A 12,301-nucleotide genomic window follows, 5' to 3' on the forward strand; every position below is an offset into this window, starting at 1 on the left:
TAAACCACCACAACTTATAAAACACCCACTGACAGCAAAAACTGAAGCTTTTTTTGTTAAGTAAACAGTTTCCACACAAAACTGAAGAAAATTTTCAGCAATAGACAAGCACTCAGTTTACCAAGTGAGAATTTTTAAGGCAAAAGGGAATCGCAGATGGAAACACAGATATGTGGAAAGAAATAAAGACATTGTAAAGCATTTAGAGATATGTATATTGACTATAGAAACCAGTACGAGTAATAAAAGTGTCTTTTGTGCTTTAAAATATATGTAGAGGTAAACACATGACAGGTAAAAGGAGGGATGGAGTGAAAAATTCGTAAGATCTTTGCATTTTCTACAAAGTGGTAAATATACTGATGGTGGCTTCTAATAAGCATGTATGTCCTCTAAGAATTCAGCTTGGAATTAATAAGAAGGGAAATGGAATAATGAAATGAAGGCACAAAAGAGAAGAAACATACTAGGAGGAGGAAAGAACATAAGATGATATTTCCTTTCCAGTAAAGCAAATACCAGATTAAATTTTTTTTAAACACAATTACATGCCACTGAAAAAACAGCAGTGTAAATATAAGGTTTGAGAAGAAACTTGACTTCTTGGTCTTTTGGCTAAGATCAAGTCTGGAAGAACTGAAAGAACAGAAGTTGTGTCTTCTAAGTGATAAAGGAGAGCTGGTTTGTCTCCAATTTTAAAAGTGTAATTTAGGAGAAAAAAAAAGTGTAATTTAAGGCGTGAAGTATTATTTAATGTAAAAATAGTATTTCATCATGATAAACATGTATCACATTTAAACAGTCCTGGAATTTTATGTGCCTTATTATATAAAAGATAGTCATTAGTAACACGGGAACTCAACAAATCCACAGTGACAGAGAAATTTAAACGTCCCTCTAAAAGTGAGAAAGCAAGCATAAGAAATCAGTAAGGATTTTGAGGATTTGAACCTGTGCCTAGTAGTAGAACTCTATACCCATCAACAACAAATACGTGTACTTGGAAGCACACGTGGGATGTACTTCGGATGTGTGGGTCGCTCATTTGTGCTCCAGACTCCTCATTTTGGCTCAGATCGTGATCTCAGGGTCCTGGAATCAAGCACCGTACCCTGGGCACTATGCTCAGTGCGGATTCTGCTTGAGGTCCTTTCCCTCTGCTCAACCCTCTGCTTGAGCATGCATGCTCTCTAAAATAAATAAATAGATTTAAAAATAATAAAAATAGATGTTATATCTGGAACATAAGTCTTAATTTATGTCAGTTCTTTCTTGAGAATTTAATTTTTGGTTTTGTTTTGGTTATAATGCAGTTAACTTAGAAACCAATTACAAAAACAAAATATAACTTGAAACTCAGGAGAATACTTTAAATCACTTGGCAAAGAATCACTATGAAAATGAGAAAATATTTTGAGCAGAATGAAGAGGATATACCAAAATGTATGAAATTTGTCTTGAGCCTTGGGTGAGTAGTTTAAGCATTAATGTTTTAGGAGAAAGGCTGACATTTGGTGAAGGTAAGTATCCACATTAAGAAATTAGCAGCAAACTATTTTTTCTAATTTAATTTTTTTTTCTAAGATTTATTTGTCAGAGAAAGAGCACAAACAGGTGAAGCTATAGGCAGAGGGAGAAGCAGGCTCCCCACTGAGCAAGGAGCCCAATGTGGGACTTGATCCCAGGACCCTGGGATCATGACCCGAGCTGAAGTCGGCCTCTTAACTGACTGAGCCACCCAGGTATCCCAGAGAACAGCAGACTATATCTACAGAAATTAGAAACCAAGAAACAATGAAGATTAAAAAGTTGTTGGCATGTAAAGCATACTTAAAGAGGATGAAGAAAGGTAAAAGTTGATAATCACAATAGAGTAATAAATTTTATACTTCTTTGTCAACGTAGTCAAAAACAAAACATGACATAGCTTAATATCAGGAATAAGAAAAGCATGGACTACATGGAGCTTATAAAAAATTCTGAAAACAGTAAAGGGTATTATTAAAAACTTAACCGAAATAAGCACGTGCATGTGTCACACACAGAGAAAATCTTCAGAATCCCTCTTCTAGAAAGTAAGTACATCTGTAATAGACCTTTTCATTTAGAAATTTCCACTCACATGGTTTCATTGGTGAGTTTTTTTTCCAACATTTAAATAAGAATCAAAAAGTCTTAGCAGGAAAGAGAAAGATTAAATTCCCTTTTTATGCATCCAGGTTATTGATGTATAAGTGACGTAATGTTTGAGAGCCTGGTTTAATTGTGATGGCAAAATCTGACGAGTTACATTACAGAAAGGCAATGTTATAGATTAATTTTTTTTTTTTTTAAGATTTTGTTTGTTTATTTATTTGACAGAGATCACAAGGAAGCAGAGAGGAAGACAGACAGAGGGGGAGAAGCAGGCTCCCCGCTGAGCAGAGAGCCCGATGCGGGGCTCGATCCCAGGACCCTAAGATCATGACCTGAGCCGAAGGCAGAGGCTTTAACCCTCTGAGCCACCCAGGCGCCCCAATTTTGTTTTTTTTAATTCGTTGGAGAGAGAGCAAGCAAGAGCAGGAGTGGAGTGGGAGTGGTGTCAGAGTGAGAGGGAGATTGGAGACTCTCCACTAAGCAGGGAGCCCAACTTGTGGCTTGAGCCCAGGACCCTGGTATCCTGACCTGGCAGAGGCTTCACTGGCTGAGTCACCTGGTGCTCCCAGGTTAGGATTTTTTTTTTTTTTAATTTTATTTATTTATTTGACAGAGAGTGAGAGAGAGCACAAGCAGGCAGAGCAGCAGGCAGAGGGAGAGGGAGAAGCAGGCACCCTGCCAAGCAAGAGCCCGACATGGGTTTTGATCCTAGGACCCTGGGATCATGACCTGAGCCGAAGGCAATTGCCTAACCAACTGAGCCACCCAGGCACCCCCGGTTAGGATTTTTTAAATTAAAAATCAACCACAAATTGGGCTCCCTGCTTAGTGGAGAGTCTCCAATCTCCCTCTCACTCTGACACCACTCCCACTCCACTCCTGCTCTTGCTTGCTCTCTCTCCAACGAATTAAAAAAAACAAAATTGGGGCGCCTGGGTGGCTCAGAGGGTTAAAGCCTCTGCCTTCGGCTCAGGTCATGATCTCAGGGTCCTGGGATCGAGCCCCGCATCGGGCTCTCTGCTCAGCGGGGAGCCTGCTTCTCCCCCTCTGTCTGTCTTCCTCTCTGCCTCCTTGTGGCTCCCTGCTCAATGGAGGAGTCTCCTTCTCCCTCTGTCTGCTGCTCCTCTTGTTTGCACACACTCTGTCTCTGTCTCTCTCTGACAAAATCTTTGAAAAATAAATAAAACCACTACTAGTTCTTTGTGCCCTTAAGACTTAATTCATTAGACATGCAAATTGCTAATACTATGTATACTATGTATACTGTGTAGGTAAAGGAAAAAGCATTTGATATTACTCTAGATCCATTCATGTTTTTTGAAACTTTTAGCAAACTAAGAAAAAAAGAAAATTTTCATAACCTTATTAAAGGCATCTGCATTAACGGTACAATAAACATTGAAAACTCCTGGCTTTTGGGAATGTGTAAGGAAAGCTCAGCATTACCTAAATACCATCTTCTAGAAATAATATATCTTGGTGGAATTATACCAACTACCACTAGTAGTCTTATTTTTAGTACTAATGGTGACATTAAAGTTTTTGTTAATTTTTTGTTTGTGTATATGATTAGACAAACATACTACATGTGTGTGATGGTGTTTAATTATAATTATTATAATATGTACATAAATCATTAGGAAGCAAAACCATGTAATACCAGAATGTTGGTGGTAACGTTATTGTTAAAGCTATTAAGTATGTAGACATACCATATATGTGTATTTTTACTTGTACTTTACAAATGTCTTACTGTTTTATGCAATCATTATATGCTCATATTTTATCATGTATTTACTGTTGGTTTACTTTTAATTTCTTCCATCTGAGACCTTTTTTGTAGAAGCATTTGTGTTGTATCTGAGGTACACCATTTAAAATATTCTTTAATATTTATTGGTAAACAGCTCAGCTGGGTGTATTTTTTTTCTTTTTTATTATGACTGAGACTATATTTTGTATCATTCTTTAGGATTGTTTTGCCATGAATGCAATTTGGGGAGGAGGATCCTTTTTTTTTTTTCTTAGCACATACATATTTTGTAGTCAATATAGTCCACTGTTTCCTGGGATTTATTATTTTTTGATACTAATAAATCTGTTATTTAAGTCTTGTTTTTAAGTCTGTTAATAATAATAAATGTTATATATAACATAATAAATAATAAATGTTATATAAGTCTGTTATTAATCTAATCACCCTTCGTGTACATCACCAGTCTACATTTTCCTTGTGGCTGCATTAGAAGTCTTCTCTTTATCTTCACTATGTGAATTTATAGTTGTATTTTTGGATTTGTTGGACTGCTTCAAGTTTTTGTTTAATCAAAAAGTTTCATTTTACCTCATTCTTCTGTCATCTCATTCTTGAACTTTATATGTTAAATCTTTTCAGCCTGTCTATATCTTTTATGATTGCTTGTTTTTCATCTCCTCTTGGCTTTGGGCTGAGTACTGTATAATTTTTTTGACTTGATTTTCTCTATTTATTAATTCTCTTTTTGGTTATATCTCCATATGGCATTTAATTCCTTTTCTTTTTTCTTTTTCTTTTCCTTTCCTCCTCTTCTTCTTCTTTTTTTTTTTTTTAATTCTTTTTTTCTTTCTCCTCTCTGTTGGTTTGGGTACTTTCTTTTGACCTACGTTTTAAGTTCATTGATTCTTATTCACTTGCATCAAGTCTACTGATGAGTTTTTCAAAGGTATTTTTTGTCTTTGGTACTACGATTTTTGTTCTATGATTCTTATTTTACTCCCTCATATTTTCCTTATGTCTGGTGAAATTTTTCCTCTGTTTTTGTTGTCCGCCTTTTCCACCTTTCTGCTGCCTTTTCTGTATGTAGTTTTAAATTCTGATACTTGAAACATCTGGATCACATCTGATATTGGTGGATTGCTCTGTTGGTTGTTTTTTGTTTTTTGGCAGTGGATTGTTTTTTTTTTGTTTGTTTTTACTGTTTTTTTTTTACCCTTTCTATTTTTATGTGAGTCATTATTTTGGATTTAATGATACCTACTGTGTGTAGGGCAGTAGAGAATGAGTATAGTGTTTAGGCCTGGAGCTGAACACACCTCTTCTGCTAGAGTTGAGCTAGGTTTGCATTGTTTTGTTACTATGGTTACCTTTAGTGCTCCAGTTCTTTCAGATTTCTGTTTTCCTTTGTCCTCAGGGTTGGGATTGGTTTGTTGAGAGGTTTTTCTGAGTCTTCTTGTTCCATCCCCATTGTAGGCCTTCTTTGTGCTCTTGTGTTTCCTACAGGATTTCTCTATACTTTCTTGTCCTTCTTCTAAATGTAGACTGCATTTGCTTATTACAGATTGTTTGCTAGCCTGGTATTGGGGAGGAAGGGTACTTGGATTTGTTGTGGGTTTTGGGGGCCTGGTCAATCCTTACCTATTTAGTGCTATTTATAATCTCTGGCTTGTTTTCAAGTTTCTTTTTGTTTGAAAGGTTTTTTATTTATTATAACTATATTTTCTAGTACTTAAAATACATTGGAATATTTGCAAGTGTGAGTCTCTTGTCCCTTTTCTGGCCATTATTACTCATTATGTCTATCATTTATTCACGTTTCATTTTTGTTGTAGTTGGGGGTCTTTTTCCTTGTTTTTTTAATCTGGGAAGCCATATATCTTGAACAGTAGGTGTGGGAGTTCTTTGAGGTTTGGGTTAAAGTCTTGCAAAGAGGTTTCAGATTTGTTCTTGTCAGTTACATATGTACATTATAAATCCTGAGTATCTTTAAATTTACTTATGTGCTTAAGGTATTGCAAATTCAAACTAATGACCTGCACGAGGGATAGCTTATGTTTTAAATTTTTAGGAAAAATGTTTTTGGTCTGTTTGGTTGGTTGCTTTTTACCCCTTTTCCTCCCAGTGTCAAGCAAGTTTTCTTCTCTTCCTGTCTTCCTCTACAGGATAGGCTTATACTTCTGTATCCTCACAGTGTGGATTCAGCTAGTTAAGTTGAGCTTACAAGCAAGTCTCCTTGGATTGCCATGTTTGATGGATTCTCTATTGTCTTTCCACTCCCTACAACCATCAAAATGGAGGGGCTAATCTCTAGGGTTGGGAAATTTTCTGTTTTCTGGTAGATCAGGAGCTTCATTGGTAGCCTGTCTCTTGGTATTTTTATTTTCACTTCAGTCTTGGTCTTTGAATTTGTTACTTTAGTGACATGAGGTATGCATGTGTAGTTCTGTTTTGTTTTTAATTTCACATTTCAGTTGTACTTGGCAGGTTTGTTAAGGGTACTTAATCCTTCATACATTGTTTAATCTTTATTTTCATTTGGTACTGTCCTTAAAATTTTGAGACTTAGAAACTCCTTTCCTTGACTTAATTTACTATTATATTTTGGAAAGCCTTTATTAGCTCTGCTTTTGAGCAATAAATTGTAGATATTAGAAAATTTAAGGATTATATATATTGAAATTTTATCTCATGTGGATAATATAATTCATCCATTGGGATAGGGCAGTATGAAGGAAATGAATTTTAGTAGTCACACTTGGATTTTGAGTCCTTACCCACTTGTATATATTACTTAAATTTTATGTTACTCTATATGATTATTGAAACAGAGTAGCTATGTGATAGGAGCATTGTGAGCCTTAAGTGATAACTTACACTGTCTGGTACACGCTTTGATGTAGTGATGGAGTAAATACTGTGATTCTCTCACCATTTTTTAGAAAGCAGACTAAATCTCAAGGAGGTAGCATATATTGCTACCTATTCACAATTTTATATTTGTTGAGGTGGAAGTTGTTCCCATGTCTCTTCTGGATTTTACCTTTCAGAAGAGTAGTAGTAACTTACTCTGCATACCCTTATTTCTGGAGTCCTTTACATGTATTTCCAAGGACTTGTCATGTATGGGGAGAAAGGGAATCTAATGTATTGTCTGCCCATTTTTGCAATAATGATATGGGCTTATATACTAATTGCAGTTGATGAGAAGGGGTAGAAACTTCCTCGGGCAGAGGAGGGAGGGGTCATGAAGTATGGGAAGGATGCCACCATGTTGGCAAAGGAGGATTGGGCTTTGTGGCAGTAGCAACAGCAGCATATACAAAGGCCTGAAGGCAGTGGAGAGCATGGCCTATTTATAAGAAGTCTAGATTGTGTACACAAAGTAGTTGTGGTCTGAGGACAGGAATGTCTTTTGCGGTTATAGAAGAGATGCTAATTGAGACATGTCTTAAATGAACAGTGGTTCAGCAAGTGAAGATAGATGTGTAGGATAATACAAAGTTACTTAGTAAAATGTAATCTACTTTATTATAGGAACCCACTAATAGTCCTATTCACTTGGCCACTACTTATTCTTGAACTCTTGTACCACTCATACCTGAAACAGACAGACATCAACTCTGAGAAATCATCGGGAAATTTTGTGAGCTTTTAAGTGACAGGTTTTTTTGTGTGTGTTGAGGTAGGGGGGAGGATAAGGGAATAGTTTTTCCAGGCTTACCTTTATAACATACAGTAATAAATTTGGAGGATGGGTCATATGTGGCTTTGAACATCACAAATAATTGTTTAAAATTTGCTCAGTAACTATTAGTGGTCTGTTGTAGCGTTTTGAACAATAAATGTGATAAAATGTGATTTTTACGTAGGCGATTTATTTGATGATATAGGATGGAGTTGGAGAGGAATGTATCTGAAGCAATAGCATCAACCTCTTTGTATAGTTCAGGACTGAAGTGATTAAGATTTGAGTAAGGAATGATGGGAATGAAAGAAAGGGCAATATGAGAGGACTTTATAAAAAAAAGGATTGACAAGTTCTGAGAAGTGGTTGAAGATTTGAAAAACGAGCAGCAGAATTAGGGATGGGATATTCATGAAATTTCATACTTGGGTAACTGGGAATTTTTGATATTAGCCAAGGATAGGACATTTGAAGGAAAACTTGGCGAAAAATAATGTTTATGTGATGGGATGTTAATTATATGTTATACTGTAGAACATCAATATACCTTTTTATAAATAATTTTTAAAAGTATGGCTTCATCTGTGATTGGACAGGCAATGTAATCTTGTATCAGTATCATAAATGTTGGAGACAGACCTACAGTCCAACTCAACTTTAATAATAAGGATCACTATGTGAGAGAGGAAAGTAATCTCTTAGGATTTTGCTTTGCTCATTTGTAAGCTACATATTGCTTACAGGACTGCTGTGTGAACTAAATAGTATCATGTTTATGCATGCTGGCCCATTTTAGCCCTCAGTTAATGTTAGTTTTCACTTCTTTATTAAAAGATGTCAGCTTTGGGGCACCTGGCTGGCTTAGTCAGTGGAGTGAACAACCTTGATCTAAGGGTTGTGAGTTTGAACCCCACATTGGATGTAGAAATTACTCAAAAACAGAATCTTCCAAAAAAAAAAAAAAAAAAGGAAGCCAGCCTTACTCTATTGTCATAAATGAAGATGGACACCAACGAATAATGCATAAGACGTTTTTGTTTTGCTGTTGAGCATTTCACTGATATCATAGCTATGATTATTGGCAAAATAAAATACGTGTATAATCATGCAGCTTCTAATTGGACTAACTCAGAAGTGGTAATTAAGTATTCAATGTGTAGGTGTAGTTAACAGCCTTTGCTTCTGGTAAGTGCCTTTTTTTAGAACGCGTATGTTTATGTGAGCAAGACAGACTATTTCCTGGAAGGAAACTGTGGTCTTGAGATCTTCATAATAATGTCACCTTTATTCTTGAACTCATGAGTGTTGTCCTACACAGATTATTTTCTTGAAGCAGTTCCTTGCAAGAAGTAAATGAATCCTCCTTTGAGCCTGTTAAGACTCCACAGACTGTCAGTAATATGGAAAAATTGGATATTTAATCAGGAATATGAACGTGTGTTTCAGGTGGAGAATTCCAAAGATAATGAAGATAGTATTCTACAAAGAGAAATACCTGCCAGACAATCTCGACGAAGGTTTCGGAAAATTAATTATAAAGGAGAGCGTCAAACTATTACTGATGATGTGGACATTAACAGCTATCTTTCTGTGAGTATATTTAGGGAACAGTTCATGGCCCTCCCTTAATTTTTATATATGGTGTCTTTAATTTACATGTATTTTTGGTAATATCAACACTTAAGGTTCAACATAAAATTTTAGAGCAGGTAAGTATATATAATTTTTTAAAAATATTTATGCTCAGTTGATTTTGGTAGAAATGCTCTTACCAGGGGCGCCTGGGTGGCTCAGTGAGTTAAGCCTCTGTCTTCAGCTCGGGTCATGATCTCGGAGTCATGGGATCAAGCCCTACATCAGGCTCTCTGCTCAGCAGGGAGCCTGCTTCTTCCTCTGTCTCTCTGCCTGTCTCTCTGCCTGCTTGTGATCTCTGTTTGTCAAATAAATAAGTAAAAATCTTTAAAAAAGTAAAATAAAGAAAGAAATGCTCTTGCCAGTGGAAGTTTTGTTTTTGCTTTGGTTTTTGTTTAAATCATGTAAAAAAAATTCTTACTGTATCTTTTTAGACCTTCTTTGTGGATTTTCTTGCCTTTTGTTATCTAGTGGAATATGAAAGAGAGTTCTGAGAACTGAGATAATAGACTCATTGGGAGCTTTTTTCCTGATATTCTGTAAGGCGTACAAAAGAAAAATATATCAAATTTTCTCTTGTCTTATGGGAGAAATACAGATACTGTGTGTTAGTGCAGAAATGTGGGCAAGTGTTAGTGATATGTTTTTACATACAAATATTGAAGCAGCAGCAGCAGCAGTAGCAGATGAAATAATTAGCTTTTGTAACACTAGAAGAAACAGAAGCTGTTTCTCCAGAAATCTTCAGTTTTGTAATTGCAGAGAACTTCATTTTAAACTAAAAAATATTTGAATTAAGTAGAAAGGATAGGGGCACCTGGGTGGCACAATCATTTAAACGTCTGCCTTCATCTCAGGTCATGATCTTAGGGTCGTGGCCTTGAGCCCCATGTCAGGCTCCCTGCTTAGAGGGGAGTCTACTTCTCCCTCTCCCACTGTTCCTCTTCCTTGCTTGTGCTCTCTCAAATAAATAAATTCTTAAAAAAAAGAAAGAGTAAGGATAATCTAAGAAAGAATTAAATCCAGGGGTATTTTATCAGTTTCAAAGAAATCATGATCCCTCCCAAAATATAAAAATAGCTTAGAGATTGATTGCAACAAAATTCCCAAGGTTATGTTTAATTCATTTGATTGTCAAAACAGAACTTCCTCCTTCCATGTTAGGAGGAACACTTATTTAAGGAATTGTGTATAGTGGAGTAAATGTTAAATTAAAGGCAGCTCTAAGGATTTAGTGACATTTGCCTTATGTTTTTGGTTCCATACATTCTAACAACAAAGAGTAATGTGAAATAGTCCCCTAGGGTTTTTTGCCGCATTCAGAGGCACATAAAGTTCATCTCCTGATCTTACTATGTAATAATTTCTTTTTATGTAATAAATTTCCCTATAATGAATAAATTTCAACTAACATGTTTGCATTATTATACAAGTAATATGTGTCTGTTTTGGAAAAATTATGCATTGACTTGTCATACTACCCAGTTATGTAACCATTCATGACATTTTGTGTATTCTTGGGTAAAGGGGCTTTTTTTCCACATAGAGTTACAAATGTAAGCTTTTTGGCTTTTTAAAATTTAAATATATGAAAACTCTTTAAAATTTACGTGTATAATGTGAACATCTTTCAGTGGTTTAGAAAAATTTTTTTTACATTATTCTCAAGAGTATCATGGCATTCCATTATAATAATTACCATAATTTATTTATCTACTTCCCAATATTTGATCATTTAGAATTTTTTAGTTTTTATTTTTTTTAAAATAAGGTTCTAATTATCTTTCGTGCTTACGTGTATCTGTATGTCAGTTTCTTTAGAAAAATGCTGAGAAGTAGAATTACTGTCTTTAATTGTATTATTTGGTTTTCCTTATATGAGCTAGACTGCATAGTTTGTGTGTGTGTTTTGATCACTTACTCCAGTCTCAGCTCTAGTGTGTTCTTAAATTTTTTTGGCATCATGTCTTGAAGCCCAGGCAAATTCTGTATTTTCTCTAGGTAGCTGTGGCTTACGCTCCTGAGTCATGTACTTGTAACTCCCATGCGTGCTAAATGTTGTTCTCCAGGGGATAAGTTGGTTTCCTGTGTAGACCAGAAATAGCGACAGGCACACTGCTTGAGATGCTGTCCATTTGATGACTCTGAGTAAAGTGTGGCATTGTTGCATTTAAAGGGTTATATAGCTAGTATATTTATAATACTTAACCTATTAAGTACTGTCAGAAGTTTGGCAGAGGGGAGAACTAAGTTTACTCAGGGTAGTTATTAACTATGAGATGAGGTTGGAAAAGGATTTTTGGTCATGTTAGGTAAATTTGCTATTTCTTGAAATAATAGTTTCTGTTTGCTTTTTTTTTTCCCTAAAATAGATATATTTCAGGCAACTTGGAAAAGGTTTTAAGAGGTTTTTATTTATTATTCATTAATGTCACCCATATGTAAAACCTGTGTCTGTCCAAATACCTACAAACTGATAATTGGTCTGGATAAAGGAGGTTGTGCAGCAAAAATTTAATTAGTATTTGTGAAAACATCCAGAAGAAAATTGGCTTTATGACTATTCGAGGATCTTTTAGTTCTTTTTTTTCTACTCTCAGCAATTCAGAGAGAAAGATCAAAAGGAATCATTTTTTCTTGTAGATAGTAATGCAGATTTGACAGTTTCTTTTTTCAGTTGCTCACCATCATCAACTTTTCCTTGCTAAAATGCTGAAGGTCAGAAATTCTTAAAGTTGTACAGCATTTTTTGTTACTGTTATCTTTGTCATAAGTATTATTAGTATACAACCTGTATGTAGACGTTTATGTGTACTAAAAAGACTTTGCATGTTTTATTCTCTAATTGAATGCTTAGAATGATTGAAAAAGATTGTTTATTTTTATGAATTATTGTTGCAGTTTTATCATACATTGCTTTATACAAAGATGAGAACCATGCTTTTAATGTGAAAGTGAAAGGGTTTTTTTCTTAATGTTAAAAAGAGCACTTCTATAACTGTAACATTTTTGAAACTCCTTAGGGTATTGCTCTCAGAGTTTTTATCAAATTTACATATTTTTTAATATTCTCAGTGAGAATATTCTAGATA

The 12,301-nt window shown here is 35.2% G+C and overlaps 1 protein-coding gene across 12 annotated transcripts in view; it reads left to right on the plus strand.

The window, feature by feature from the left end:
- RAPGEF6 (Rap guanine nucleotide exchange factor 6) overlaps window positions 1-12,301 on the plus strand; it is a 193,712-nt gene that overhangs the window by 62,587 nt on the left and 118,824 nt on the right. For all 12 annotated transcript variants that reach the window (XM_044228140.1, XM_044228206.1, XM_044228180.1 and 9 more), the window contains one exon: window positions 9,024-9,167. In XM_044228140.1, the coding sequence (XP_044084075.1) occupies window positions 9,024-9,167 (144 nt within the window). The remainder of the gene's footprint in view (window positions 1-9,023; window positions 9,168-12,301) is intronic.

The sequence above is a fragment of the Neovison vison genome, chromosome 1 (genome assembly GCF_020171115.1).
Source record: "Neovison vison isolate M4711 chromosome 1, ASM_NN_V1, whole genome shotgun sequence".
NCBI lineage: Eukaryota > Metazoa > Chordata > Mammalia > Carnivora > Mustelidae > Neogale > Neogale vison.